The sequence below is a fragment of the Syngnathus typhle genome, linkage group LG2, assembly GCF_033458585.1.
Source record: "Syngnathus typhle isolate RoL2023-S1 ecotype Sweden linkage group LG2, RoL_Styp_1.0, whole genome shotgun sequence".
In the NCBI taxonomy this organism is placed as follows: Eukaryota; Metazoa; Chordata; class Actinopteri; order Syngnathiformes; family Syngnathidae; genus Syngnathus; species Syngnathus typhle.
In genome coordinates, this window is record NC_083739.1 from 16,610,998 (window position 1) to 16,626,489 (window position 15,492).

Here is a 15,492-nt window from a genome sequence, read left to right on the forward strand (position 1 = left end):
GCTCCACCTCTGATTGACGGTGTTCCGAAAACATCACAATAAACACAATACTGTGCTGATTTGCTTTCTGATTAGACTCCTAATGAGATGTTGAGTGCAGTCATAATTATGTTTTTGGTTACCTTAGTTAGAAGGACCACTTCAAATAATTTGGCCTTGATTGGAGGCTGAAAACACTTTACTGTGTGTGTGTGTTTATTATTACTGCAGTGTAGAAAATAAATGCTATATTAGCACATTTTCAATCTCAGTGTATTTTTGTGTACCTAGTAAAGCTCAATTCCAGTTTTGTTGACATTGGTTTGTTTGATTCTTCTTTTACTTTTTGAAGCTGCTGGAGCTCCATTCCTGCCTCATTCTTTATTTGTTTTTGCAGCTCTCCGTTGGTCTTCGGTTCTCATGAGACTTCACATCTTCCTGCGTCTGTAACTGATACGTTGGGAGTGAGGAGATCTTTATGGATACCGATGTTTGTATTCCTTTCCATTTTCTCCAGTTTGCTCCCAAAGGGCCCCTGAAGTCAAGAAAAGCAAGGGAGTAAATATCTTTTGCTCTCTACAGGAGCTTCCACAATTATTTGCAATATTGTAGTTAAGTAATGTTTATGAAGATGTGTCATAAAAACCTTGAAAAGAAAGCAGTGGAATTGATGGTAACATCAAGAGATCAGAGGCAACTGTAATCAGATATAAAGGAGCCGTTTCTCCTCCTCCTCCTCTTCCTCCTCTTCCTCCTCGCTCCCTCCCTCCCTCCCTCCCTCCCTCCCTCCCTCCCTCCCTGCCTCCTTATCCAGTGCAACAGGTCTAGATGGGAACTAACGATTGAACTAACTGAGACCGAGCAAACGCAAAGAGCTGATTTAGATCCCTCTTTGTTTAACAGTCGTACGGTGCAATGATTTTTCGGACGACGATGAAGCATGCCAAAAAGCACCCTGGCGTGAGTATTCTCATTCATTACCGCATTTTTAAAATATAATTGCTTACAAGTTATGAAGCATGCTGGCAATGCATATAATGCCGTATGATGAAGTTGATCCTAATAAGACGTCAGCAAAAAAATGTTGGTAAGAAAGAAAACCCCAGGAAAACTTTAAATGACAAAAGATGAATGAAAATCAAACATTGCCTTTTTTGTAGTCCAACAGAATTATTTGCAAAAACAAAACTCCCGTCATGGACAAAAGAAATATGCAAACTTAATATTTATTGGAAGTTAATGCTCCAGGTGTCGCGTTTAAAAGCTGCGTTATCAAGAGTTGATGATTTTGTTTCTTTGAGAGATGAGCAACTGAACTGAAATCAGAACTCTTCAGAATAGTCCAATGTTTTGGTTTCCACTATTTAAGATGCATGTTTTTGCTATTGATTTGATTAGTTTGGAAACCCTTGATAGTCTTCATATTTCATTCTCCCACACATAGATTCAAGACACTTTGTGCAGGGACAGATGAGATGAAAATTAACTATTTTGCCAACTTCCCTAACCCTAACCCTTCTCTCTTGACGGAGAGCTCTTAGTTGAGACCATGTTGTTTGTCAATGGTTTGCGGATGGGAAGAGTGCAGGTTCTCCAATCCCCCATCATCACATTGCATCTCATGACAAGTTGTTGGTCAGGCAATGATGCTCAAATCAAATCACATGAAATTATTAGTAATGCTTTAATTCACTATGATTACAATTCCATCTCAAATTCCACGATTGCTGTTTTCTGTCTTTCTCAGCTAATCCCTCAGTTTTTCTTCATCTGTTTGGGAATGGCCGGTGCTAGTCTATACCTGGTCCGCCTGGCCAAAGGACCTCATGTCACGTAAGGATCTTGACCTGGTGACACCGTATAGTGAATCGTGTAAGAAAAAAAAACGTGTTGCTTAGGTGAAGAAATGAGTAATAAGGGGGATACGTAAACTCGGAATTGATGGATTAATTGATTGGCACATTGAGACATAGTCTGTCAAATTAAAGATGATCAGAGATTGTCAAATGATCTCTGATGTGTGTCTGTGTGTTTTAGCTGGAATAAAACCAATAACCCTGAGCCCTGGAATAAACTTGACCCGACATATCAGTACAAGGTAAAATAATAACCACACACAATGCATCAAGACAAGACTAACAACAAGCCTCTGAATCTTCCTCTTTTCTGCTTCAGTTTGTGGCCATCACCACTGACTATGAAAATCTGAAGAAGGACAGACCTGAATTCTGAACTCCTCCACGTCTAGGCAGACCATATAGTCACATGTAAATCCTTTAACCTCATCAAATTTAAGTCCTTTCTAAATGTATTAGATCTGTCATTTGTGATTTTCCTCTTCAACTCTAATTCTTCCCCATTTTTCGAACCAATTCAAAATAAAGGTGACATATTAAAGAAAATACTTTTTTTTTTGCTTTGATTACCAAATAAATAAAAAGGCCAAACAGTTAGAAGTTGAATTTTGGAATATTTTTCAGGACTGAGCACAACAGCACAATGTGAGCTGGACTCTATAATTGGTGTCAGATAGAAATCTTTTTCCATGATACGCTATATAGTAGGTCCATCTGTTTACAGTCCCAGTGTGTGACTGTGTGTGTGGTTACCACCCAGAGTGTTGTATACAGCAGACAACAATATCCTGTGTGGACACATGCTTGTCATCATTCAAACGTCTTTTGATCAGGAGTGATGCAGCAGTCCCCCCTGCACGGTTCTGTTCTGTTGATACACTGGAAGTCAACACGCTTGTCCTCATTACGGTTGCAGGGGAGCTGGAGACTATCCTGACTTTTTGAGAAGATTAATATTAGGCTCATTTTTTTTTATCATAGTAGTGCCCCGAAAAGTAACAACATGAATAATCTGAATGAATTAAACTAATTTTTTTAGCTAGTCGAGTTCAAATGAGAATTTACACGCAAGGAATGTCAGTGGGTTTAGGAGTCTTCCCTGAGGGATGCCCAAACGCCGCGTCAAAGCAGCACTCAGGTCGTGAGAAGCGACGCAGATGCAATGCGGATGAGACACTATTTGTTTTGTAATGCTGCTTGTGCGTCTCTGAGGATATGCGTATCCTCGCGTTTGTTTGTGCGCAATTAATTGCCAAGGACCGGCCTGAAAGCTCATCTGACCTTTGAGCCGTGCTTCAGCTGGTCAGCCTCTGTGGACGTGACACATTTCATGGGGGAACTGGAAAGGCTGAGCTCGAAGAGCAAAGCAGTGAGACATGGAACAAAAGGTCCATTCATTTTGGGAGCAAAATAAATATTTAATGCTCCAGTAGGCAGCAGGAGCTTACAGTAGACTTTTGCATTTTTGACTAAAGCAATTAATGGAAATCCAAAATTACTAAAAAAAAAAAAAGTTTAATAACGTGACCAAATGTTTTGTGCAAACTAATTTAATATTGCCTCCAAAAAAAGGAATTGCAGGCCCAATACTAGGAGTTTGGGATTTTGTCATTATTGTTATCATTTCATTTTTCTTTTGCTGTGAGAGACGTTTTTTTCAAAGTTCAATTAGTTTTAATTAGGGGGGGTTGATTACTTTTGACTGGTTTTATTAAAAAAAGTCACAAAGTATTGTATAATCAAGTAAATTCCAATTCCCAAATGACCGTCTCACCTTCTTTCTCCTTTGAAACAATGATACAGAAATAAATACATTTAAAATCAACACCAAAAGCTCATTTATGAAAACATCGACAAAATTGAAAAGGACATTCTTACTATGATTGCAGTTAGTTTGTCAGTTTTATAAACTTATAGTTTCAGTTACATCTTTTTTACGCATCCACGTGACCCGGACTCTGAACAATTCATACGTCCTGCCCCTCCCGTCCTGACAGCAGCATTTATCCTGATTGCCCGTACCTGCGGCTCCTTTCTCCACACCTGATCACAGCTCATTGGTTACTCTATAAAGACCCAGCAGACCCAACCCTCTGTGTCAGGTTGTTCTTTTACCCTACTGTTATGCTACCTGTCTGCCGGCTCTTCCTCACTACACCGTTACCTCAAATAAAACCCTATTTGGTCCAAGCCGCCCTGTGTCCATCTGTGACGCTCATTTTTATCTCCTTTACAAAAATGTTTCTTCCCCAATTTCAGTTTTTGTTTATTTAATTTTTATTAACTATAGCCACCAGTACATGTTCCGAAAGACAGTGGTGCAAGGAAGAGAAAAATTATGGCAAAGAAAAAAAGACTTGCAGTGCAGCAAAGAGGACAAACCCCATCAAAATGGACAGCTGGAAAGAGTAAGACAATTCCTTTTTCTTTTCTTGTTTTATACATGGGATAAGACGTCAGCTCCGGTGCACCGCAACCATTTATTTACTTTCTTCCTTGCGTGAAGCAGTAATTCCAGATATCTCTCTTTTTTTTTTTTTGTCTTTGCACTGTTCCCAAGTGTTATTTCATTGAAAGGAAATGACAAGAGGAAATGCCAGCAGTGTACCATGCTGGTTCTGTGTCAATCTTCAAAGGTCCCTCCCTTGTTCTTTTCCACATTGTCAAAACGAGTTGGTCAGTAATCTACAAACAGTGCACAGATGTACAAAGATTTGCGATGCTAAAGAAAACCAAGAACGCTTACAATTGTCAAGTGCCGTGATATAAAGTCTGGGGTTTAGTTCCCACAGATTGTGACAAAGCCTGGTGCCCTCAAGAACTTGAAGGGGGGCTTAGTGACAAAAAGTCAAATACCTGAACGTACTTCCGTTTTTAAGCAAACAATACAACCCAATTCAGGCAGTGGTGAATACTGCTTGAAAATTTACATATTAGTTTGCATTTTTAGTCAAATACAGTTTTTACAAGTAATTAAATCATAGTACTGTACTTCTAACTAATTGCATGTGTGCTTCTTTTTAAAAACAATTGAGCAAGTCGTTGTTTAAGCGCTTAAGCGCTGAATTGCCCGCTGAGCTCCAAGTCGCCATGCTCTCACATGGTCAGTGAGTTAGTCTCTCCATCTAGGAAGGTCTTGGCCTTTAGCGCCGTCTTCTGGAGGCACTCTGCACTGAGCAGCTGTGAAAGGGGACAACATTGAGTTCGAAGAACTATCAAACTCTGATGGCAAACCGATGACCTACTTTCCAATCTGCTTTTTGTATGTTTGGTAGCATCACTGTCCAATGTGCTCTCGCACATTTATTCACACAAAAAGAGCATTAAGATAAGTTTTTTTTTCTTATCATCCTTTATTATTTCACAAACTTAATTGGCCTTCTCATGCACGTTCTCTTGTGCATTCAACAAATGCAGATATTTTGACAAGACATACAGTAGTGTCACCATGCAGCCTCAAAAACCTTTCTCATTATACTTATGCATGCAGACATGGCCAAAAATTCTACTAAAGCTTTTATTTAGAAGTGAAATCAAAGTCCACGCTGCACATAGTACAATTACAGAATAAATCCCAATGCTAGACAGCTATAGGCAATTAGAATGTTTGTCTTGCAAACACAAATGACAAAAACTGGCAGAAGCATTTGAGTGAAATCAGTTTCCTGAAGAATTGACTAACTAATGTAAAACTGCATTAAATGAGCTGTCGTGAGAACTCGCCCTCAGAGCAAAACCTTCTGTCAAATCTTACTTGCAAAACTTAGGGTGAGAATGGCACTGCGGGAAAGGACGTCAAATTTTTTTCCCCCTCACCATCTCAGTCCGTTTCTCCCTCTTGTGTTCATCCTTGCTGTCACCAGGCTTCCTCTGCTGCATCCAACCTGCCAGAGATGTCTCATGCCTTTAAACTAAGCCTATGCATGACAACTGTGAGACACTAAAAAAGGACCAGTTGGCATTTCTTCGTAACTCAAAACAACTTGAAGTGAATCCAGACAAGCAATCATTTATAAAATACGTTGTTTTTTTTGAATTACCAAATGACAATTGATAGAATAAATCATAAGCGGCTTATGGAAACATTTCTCATTAAACTACAAACTAAACACTTTTTGGCTCTTTTGTTGTTGTTTTGCGTGATTGCTCAGCTTGTGTCGTTTGTAAACATGGCGAGCAAGCCTGTGCAAAAACACTTTCATCACACCAAATAATACACTCTGCACCGGGGTGTTTGTTGGAAACAAAAGAGTGGAACTAATGGGCCTTTTGAAGTTCTAAACAATCCCCTGAATAAAAGGCAGCTAAAGGCCTAGATGTTTTTTTTTTTCATTGGCGTGCTTATGGAAGATTATGAAAAGTGTAATAGTAATATGTTTTGGCTTGTTAGTCGGCTTCTAGTTGTGTGTTGCTTTGTCCAAACACACAAAATTATTGTTGCGGCATAAATGAAGTGTCTCTCTTTTCATCTTTTGACTTCATTATGTTTGTCTGTTCATAGTGGTCAATTAGCACCCCAGGACTAAATGTATTTTTACATTTGTCTAATATTAGGAAGCAGGGAGAGAAAAAGTCTTAGCGTCATATAAAAATAATTTGTTTTGGAATGTATTAAATCAGATCAACGCACAGGTCACTTTGCTTTAAAAAATTATCTCACAATTGATTGTATTGTTCATTTATACATATATATATATATATATATATATGTATAAATAAAATAATAAATATAATTATAAATAATAAACTTATTATATATGTATATATATTATATTACTATACATGTTTTTTTTTTATGTGGACACAAATTACATCGAATGGCCCATTGCACACTGTCTCCATCTAACCTATAACCTGAAGTAGTTTTTATATCTCCACTTAGAACCAATCATCCATAGTGTTGCTGGCCCTGGTCTGGCTGAAAGTTGCGGTCCGGGCAAACTTTCTGCACTAGCCTGTAATCGGTACCAGTGAAGGCGATGAAGATGCAAATCACCTTAAAAGGTTTGGCGCAGATCCATGCTGCCTGTGACTGAGTGTTTTCTGAGTAGCACGTCTGACCGGGGTCATACATACAGGGCTTGGTCTTTTTGGACCGGTTGGTTCTCTGGTACTCTATGCGGCAGTTGAGTTCAGTCGTCACCATTAAGTCCTGCTGCTTCTGCTGCTGCTTGTGCCAGTCCGGGGAGGTGGAGCTAGTGGACTGAAAGTGGGATGCCAGGTCTGATAAGAGTACCGAGTTCCTGGTCTGAATACTTGGAACTCTTGGATCCAGAACCTCCAAGCCAACAGCTTTAGAAGGTGGAACAATGCTGACTGATATGTTCCCTAAATGAGAAGAGTTGTGGCGGAAGTAGACACTGAATGTGCCGTTGATGTGGTCCACGATTTTGCCGGTCACCAGAAGACTGAACTTTAATGTTTTCACATTGAAATAAAAGTCACCCCAGCCCAAAATCTTCTTGGCCTTCGGAGGGACTTTTGAATGAGGTTTGGACTGATGTTGATCGAGTGCCTGGGAGAAGTTCTGTGGCCAGCCGTACGGGCCGAGGGATCCGTGTGCGGGGGATTTGTATTTGGTGGAGATGATCTGTAAGTGCTTGGAAATATGCTTCACCTTCAACGCCGCTCCGACAGCAGCTCCTCTTTCTCCTTCATCTGCTCTCCATTGTTGGCTTGGAAAGTCAGACGCGTTGGTTGTTTCTCGGCCCTTTTGAGGAACATCACATGCATGACAAGCCACTTAATGTGATGTGTTAGAACTTATTCTAGTTTCAAATACAAATAAAACACAGTGGAACCGAAACAACAAAATGAATTTTAGTTCAAATTCTCCACTATATGAATATGAGCTGTAAAAAATGTTATCTACTGAATTTGGGATTATTGTAAAATCCTAATTATAGATTAATCATTAATTATCCTTGTTTACTACTATTATGTGCTTGTGGAGCAAGTATATATTACCTAGAATAGCAATGCTGACAAAAACACTAAGTCATGGCTACCAAATGCAGTTGTCATTCTGGACTTCCTCTCATTAAAAACATTTGTAAGTAAAACTATGGCTAGAGTGTAAGAGACAGGTTTCACTTTTTAATGTATGGAGAGAACGAAGCAAAACTTTTTTGGAGATAACTTCCCAGCAGGGTTTACATTCGCCTCGATATTTTGGGAATAAACATCTCCCATGTGGGATGTCATTAAATGGGATCACCTCCAGCCACCTCGGCCACGTTACCGATTCACATCGGCTTCGTCGCAGGCAGGCTCTGCTGCTGTATGCGATGCTCTCACTGAGCCCAATTAGAGTCTAGAATGTGACAACCATGTCAGTGGATCTGTGACGCCAAGCCAGCGCAATGGCTTCGGAGTGAGAGCTATAGTGGATGCCAGCCCAACATTGGGAGGGGATGATGAATAAACACCTAAAGCAAGGCTGAGACGTGGAAATGATTTTGCCAATTGTTAGATAGGAAAAAGTTTGTCTTAAGTGATCATATTTGCATGGCCACTGGTTTCCAGGCATCTTTTGATGGAACAGTTGTGCCCAGTAGGGGAAAATTTACTGGGGTCAGCAACTTTTTTGAACCTGAGAGCTGGCTTCTTCTTGGGTACTGACCAAAGGAGTTGCTTACCTTTACTAGCACTGGTTAAGAACAAAATATAATATGAGTTGGCTTTATGTTTTCCTAAATGTATTTTTGAAGCTGATTTAAAAATTGTCTCCACGCGATGTACGTCAGAAATCTGGATTTTTGTTCATGATGTTTTTGTTCATGATCCAATCTGAGCGTTTATGCTCTGATCATGTTGGCAGACGAACTTCATCCGGTTCTTATACACATTTATTGGAGGCCCAATTTGGATATAAAGATATCCCATTCCGTGTCTTATTTTAAGATTATTTATGCTGCCGTGACGCATAACCCAACTATGCTACTTGACAACAAAAAATATGAAATGTCATTTACGGTGTAAATGAGGTACATCATCTCGACAAAACCGGGCTCTCACATAAATGATGAAAAAAATAAGAATCTAGGCAATCTGTTAATCTGAGTAAAATATCTACACCAGTGAGATATATATTTTTTAATCATTTGCCAAGAGGCGAAACAATGACACAAAAACACACCAGACTGTCAGAGAGGAGTGTCATTTTTCAGGTATGAAGGCATCATATCCGTCAGAGGAATTCTATCACGATTCAATCAAAACCTATTCTTGGTATCATTATGTAAATGTCTCAGTTTGCAAAAAGTATTCTTTAACTCTGAAGTACGATAGTCAAGGTTGTTAACTTACAGCCGAAGGGAGAAGCCACAGGCAGGTGATGGTCAACTTCAAACCCATGGGCACCATCTTGCACAGCCAAACATCCATTCAGAGAGGAAGAGAGCAAGCTTGACTCAAGAATATGACTTTCACTGAGTTGAAGCCTCCAGACTAGTGAGGACATTCTGCAGCGAGAAGCTGCATCCCCCACCGCTCTCCCCCGCCGCCACTTTCAAAGTGAGGTGTCCCCCCCCAAACACACCCACGTCTCTGGTGGGCTGTGGTCTGACAGCCACCCACTGTCCTTGTACATTTAAACCACTGCAAGGCTGATAAAGTGGATTCATCCATATAAGAGGATTTGTAAAATTTATACTGACAAGTCAGCTAATGTTATGACAAATCCGTCTGTGTAAAATGGGGAGAAGCCATTGCATTAACAAAAAGTTTGACATTGGAGTAACTTGCGCTAACTGATCAACTATCAACATTAAGGACCAACAACCCAATAGGGTACCCTGAGGGATATCACATATATGTACCTTTAGAGTGCCCCTAATTGCACAAGGGTACATGTCATGAATATGTACCCCTAAGGGAACTTGTCATAGAATAATACCCAATGTGTAATATGCACTGTTGGTTGAAGTTTACCTCAATTTTTCTCAAATTGTTTGAATAGGTACACTTTCTTTCCTCTCATTTTGAAAAACAGCCCTTTTATTTTGCAAATGAGAAAACAATATAATGGGGCATATACATAAGTTTAATTATGTGTTTGTCTGACGCACACTTCTGAGGATGCAGGTTCAATTTTTGTCTTCCTGGCTATGATTGTTCCGGTTTGCTGGCGCATTCTGAAAACATGCATGCTATGGCTTTACTCGAGGTAAAAGAATCCAGAGATATAAATGGGAGGAGCATGATTGTTTGTTTAAATGTATGTGACCTGAGATTTTTATTTTTCAATATTATATTTGTGCTCACCGCTCAAGGGCAACTACCACTAGGATAGGGGTTGCATAGAAAATGGATGGATGCTTGTTGTTTAATTGTTCCTGGAGTGGTAATTGTGTGCTAATTGAAATATTAAATTGACTGTTCTAGAAAATAAATACCAGCAACCAGATCTCGAATCATACGTATCATCTCACCATTTGCTAATATTTAAAATATACAGCATACTCTTGACCATCTGCTGAAATAAGAATATTGACTTTGGTGTTTGCACACGTTCTTTTTATATCACAGTGATCTCCTGGAGCAGATTGAGGGGGAAGTAGCCCAGTTTGCGTCCAGTGCTGACCTTCAAGTAACCGCCCTTCTCGTCTCCTTTCTTCACTACAATCTGAAAAGGCAGAGCAACAACGCCACGGCCTGGTGATAAGAAGCACTTGCAGCAAAGTCTCTTGGGTTGCACATTTAGCAACATATCCAGGTAGATATTGATTTAATGGCTGGTGAAGAATGCTAAATTGGTCTTTTCCTACCTGGTCTTTCTTCAATGTGATCTGTCCCATCTCTCTGTTCCCAACAAAAGAGCGTGTGACCTTGTAAACTCTTTCTGATGCACGCACTTTAATGAGGTAGTTGGTAGGGAAATAGCCACTCTTCTCTCCCATCTTTCCCTGGGAAAAAAAGAGTGAGCATTTCATTTCATTAATTCATTTTCTACTGATAATGCATTTTTTATGGAATAGATTATTATTTTTTAGCTTGTCTTTGATGCATCCATATGATTCTGTGACTTGGGTTGACTTCACTGGCGGAGCTAGGGGGGGGGGGGGGGCGCGGCGCAAGGGCACTGGCCCCTTGTAAAATATGCTTTGAAAATTGATGGACGAAATCTATTATGCCTTTAGTCCTAATGCTTTTTTTCCATTTTTTTACTGTAGTCAATTTCATTTTTCTAATTATATATACACTATATTGTACATAAAGTTGGATTGAAAGGGTTGACCTCACCCGCCACCACTCTTCATTGGAGTCATCTAGGACTGTGATGCGATCACCAGGGCTAGGATGAAACAGACCAGATATCAGCCTCCTTGTTGTGGATGCACACTGATATTTTATCATATGTTATTCATTTGCAGAGGATAGCTGAATGACCGGTCAATACGGTGATGTTTTGTCATACTTACTGAAAGTCCAGATCATCCTTTTCTATGGCCTTGAAGCGGTAGAGAGCCAAGTAGTAGTGCGACTGGGAGAAGGTTCCTTTTTGCTGTTTAAAAAAAAAAAAGCACAATTGCATAATAGTTCGCTACATTGACGCGCTGTAAAAAAAACAAGATAATGTTAGCCTTAATAAATAAATACACACAAAACATCTTCATGGCCAGGGAATGACAAGGAGAACAAGTTAGTTTAAAAAGATGTTTGAACTAACAGGGATTCTGACCCAGATCTTTAAACTGAGACGTACGAACTAACCATTAGACCACCATGCTGCTCATAAGTCTACTGACATGTATAAAGCTTACAGTTGTATCTTTATTTAAAAATACATTTGATTTGTAAACTTTCCATTCCACAAAAATGCAAACTCCTAGTTGAAAACCAGAAACATTTAAATTAGAAAAATGAACATTTACTAAAGCATTTAGCTTACCTTGTCATCTGCTTTTTCTCCTCCTTTCTCTTTCTTCTCTTCAGGCTTGCCTGTGTAACAACCAAACAATAGATTCATTTCATGAAGGTTTTGTCACTCTGATCAATTCCATGCTGAGTCCCATGTATAAAAGTGTATATGACATGACCTCATCTGGGACCTTGAATTTTTGTACCTTCTCCTCCATCCTCATTTTCTTTTGGTTGTTGATTCTCATCTTCCTCTTCCTCCATCATCATCATCATCTTGAGGAAAAAACAAGAGCTGTTTTCCTTGTATTACCACCGCTAAGTAATTAACTGGAAATCATTTTATAATCATAAAACAGGTCACTTACATTTTTCTTGTCATTTTCATTCTTTTTGCGTTCTTTATTGGCCATGATGACACCCACCCTTAAGGTGTCAAAGACCGGGTCATTCCGATTCGGGTTGTCTGGTTGATGATAGTTATGGCACGATGACAGCCGTTATCCAGGTCGTGCAACAAAGAGACAAAAATTAAACCCTCAAAATGATCACTTCACAGGCATTTTATGGTTTAACGTGAGGAAAACCCACTTGAATCGGGTTGGTCGCTGCTATACAGAGGGGAACTGTAGGCCCGTCTGAAGCCAGGAGGCTACAGAGACAAAATGTACAATTTCATCATTGTTGTATTTGGAAATAACAGGTGTAAAAATGGCTGACTAAAGTTACCATTCACACTCACAAACATATTTATGGGCAATTTAGAGTGCTCAGTCGGCCTACCATGCATGTTTTTAGAATGTGGGAGTAAAGATAATAAAAATTGAAATAAAAACCCTATCTGGATCTAGACGGTTTTATTTTATGCAGCCGCTTGATTCTGTTAAATTCTATTCCATGTGCCTTACATATCAACCAAGACACAAACAAGAGAGACTCACTATTTTGCCAAAGCACTTCTGGAACTCCACATAGGACTGGCATGCATGGTGGATGTTGGTCTTGCAGTTTTTACACCTCAGAGCAAACTTGTTGTTCACTGTGGGATCAGCAAATCGAGTTAGAGATACACCTGAGCTTTAAAAGAGAGTCATTGAAATTGTCATTATATGCCTTTACGTACAGACTATCATGCGAGCGCAGACATCACAGAACTTGGGCTTCTTGCAGTAGTGGTCCTTGAACTTGTGGGGCTTGTCATTGACGCGGATGACAGGTGGGGGAGGTTCTGGTTCCTTCTCCTCTACCTCAACTTCCTCTTCATATATAAAGTATACCTGCAGACCACACAAGAAGTTGGATGACAAGAAGTTGGATGATGTTGCTCCTATTGATAGAGAAATTGGTTATTTTCTGAATGCCTTCTAAGATTAAGTTCTTTAAAAGTGGCAGTACAAATAGTGCCAGTGCTTTTTGGAGTTGACACCACCCTGCGTTCCCGTCTATTTTCGAGCGGGCGCCTCTGTTGACTTTGTTGGCTTAGCACAAGCGATGACTGTGTCACTCACCGTGTCTCCATCCTCCTTCACAACATTGTCAGGAACGGGAGGATTGTCATGAATATCCACCGAGTTTTTGTCATCTTCCCTGGTAGATGAGACAAAACACGGTCTTAGGAACAGTATTTACCTTTTGAATATTCACTGCAATGTTGTAAATTCTGTTTTAAATATTTGTCGAAGTGAACTCCTGATAATGGAAAAAAAAGAATACTTTTTCATGACATGGTGCAGAAAAGCCCAGAAAGGCATCAATTTGCAGGCTGTATTTCTATATTTTTTATTTTTTATCTATTCACACAATGATTAGTACTAAACCTCTCACATAGGTGTGCTAAATCTTCTCATATGAACAAAAAACGGTATCAGCATCACATTTAAATAGGTTAAATAGAAGTAATCTTGTGACTAGAAAGACAGCCAAATAGAAGCTATAGGCAAACAAGGACGCTTTTATTCCCATGGTAATTGTAACCCAAATAGATTCCTGGAAGGATACTCACTGGTCCATTGTGTTGTTACCACTGCTACACCTAAAATGATAGACAGTAGATACTATATTTAATATCATATTTTGCTTGTTGTTGTCATTATTATCCTTATCATTTGATCTTGCAAATATAGGAAGTCTATATGTATTGAATTCTATATTGTAATATATCTAGTACAAATATAGTACAATTAAGTGAAAGATAGCACAAGAGTACTACTACTAATAATAATAATAATCAAATATGGTAATATACTTTATTTTAAAGCAAAGTTCAAACCACAAAGTCAACTTACAAAGTAATAAGAAATGATATGACGGACAAAAACAATGTTAGATGTGTTTCTTTCAAGTCGAACATACGCGTTATCCATGAGACATACATTCACATTGCACTTGTGCCCTTGACCTAAACCATTGTAGGCTACTGAAATTGAATCTCACCACGGCCAAAGTTGGCACATGGTTGTCAAAGTAAAAGCAAGTGGTAAAAATGTGTTGCTGTTGCCTTGTTTTTAATTTGTAACAGCAATCTCATGTAAAACAAGCCGAGACATGCATACCTTTTTGTGGAAAGTCACAGCAGAAGATTGTGCTCGTTCTGTTCACGAGTAAATCCTTCAGCTGCTGCCACTAGTGTTTTGTAAGGGGGGCGTCAGTGGATCAGAGTCCGATAACCCAGCTGACTAAGCAATGCCTTCTCTTGGCCAATGCTTTGCATGTCTTTAGTTTGCTTTAGGTGATTTCCAAAATTATTCCCCAAGTCCTCATGTGAGTTGATGGCTGGCTATGGCATTGAATGTGTTTGAATGTTTATCCAAATGCCAAGCTGAGCACTCATGTGTCAGGATGACTGTTTGGGACAGCTGCGGACCTCAAACCGTGGTCCGAGGATGAAGAGAAATTAGATACCTTGTCTACCCTTCCATCTTTGTCACATGTCTCATTTCACCTTTTCCACTTTTTTGAAATAACCAAACCCACAAACATATGCATATTTAATACTCAAGGCAATGGCAAAAATGTTTCATGTGCAAAGGTGACAGATAGGTACAACACTGGACAGTGTTTATTTACCTGGACAGCAATCAGAAAATACGTCCAAATAGGACAAGTGCATTTATTTCATAATCAATAAATACAAACTATACATTGCATGTGTGTGTGGGTGTGTGTGTGCGCGCGCGCGTGTGTGCGTGCGTGCGCGTGCGTGCTATTTCAATTATGCGTGATTATTTCAAATCCACAAAATATTGGAGCAAGGTATTATATAGAAAAGACAATTCGCCCAACTATACTAAATATCGTGAGAAATCATTAGCATCAACGTTTTCACATAAATTAATATCACAAATAATAACAGAAAAGTAATTTGAGGAAATTTGTTCTTTGAGTGTATAAAATTAGTAGGCTTTTAAATTTAGTCCTCAAAAGAGTAGCTCTCACTTTGAAAAACAAAACAAAACAGTGATGCTGCTGTATTGCATATTAATGGACTATAATATAACCAATATACAAATTATTCTTAATAAGGATTACCACACTATTATTAATAAACAATTGAATCAAAACATATTTAACTGAAGAAATGAGTGAAATTAGACCACATGTATTACCGGTTCAGCACAAACACAGAAGCGGGGCTACACGGACTTTTGTAGCGCTGTTTGGATTGTGCACATTCTCATTTCAACAGGAATCATACAAACTGAAATAATGACAAAATCAAATTACATAACGGGACTGTATGACATAATATTTTAAAACTAAACCCTTATTATGTTAAATATTAAGATAAATATTAATT

General features: G+C 39.0%; 3 protein-coding genes across 3 annotated transcripts; 1 reads left to right on the forward strand and 2 right to left on the reverse strand.

Moving 5' to 3' along the window:
• The first annotated feature begins 777 nt into the window (after nt 1-777).
• On the forward strand, nt 778-2,381 carry ndufa4l2a (NDUFA4 mitochondrial complex associated like 2a). Its single transcript, XM_061273007.1, has 4 exons — nt 778-939; nt 1,727-1,812; nt 2,017-2,077; nt 2,155-2,381. Exons 1-4 carry the CDS (start codon nt 895-897, stop codon nt 2,209-2,211), a joined length of 249 nt encoding a protein of 82 aa, XP_061128991.1. The 5' UTR covers nt 778-894; the 3' UTR covers nt 2,212-2,381.
• Nucleotides 2,382-6,693: 4,312 nt separating this feature from the next.
• LOC133150218 (neurexophilin-2-like) lies at nt 6,694-9,221 on the reverse strand. The gene is made up of 2 exons (XM_061272602.1): nt 9,144-9,221; nt 6,694-7,545 (listed from the first exon to the last, which is right to left on the reverse strand). The coding sequence occupies exons 1-2, from the start codon at nt 9,219-9,221 to the stop codon at nt 6,724-6,726; spliced, it is 900 nt and encodes a 299-aa protein (XP_061128586.1). The 3' UTR covers nt 6,694-6,723.
• Nucleotides 8,916-14,517, reverse strand: stac3 (SH3 and cysteine rich domain 3). Its single transcript, XM_061272601.1, has 13 exons — nt 14,249-14,517; nt 13,699-13,728; nt 13,205-13,283; nt 12,820-12,973; nt 12,638-12,735; nt 12,288-12,348; nt 12,065-12,162; nt 11,903-11,972; nt 11,728-11,777; nt 11,258-11,340; nt 11,079-11,130; nt 10,604-10,741; nt 8,916-10,461 (listed from the first exon to the last, which is right to left on the reverse strand). Exons 2-13 carry the CDS (start codon nt 13,704-13,706, stop codon nt 10,354-10,356), a joined length of 999 nt encoding a protein of 332 aa, XP_061128585.1. The 5' UTR covers nt 13,707-13,728; nt 14,249-14,517; the 3' UTR covers nt 8,916-10,353.
• Nucleotides 14,518-15,492: the final 975 nt, after the last annotated feature.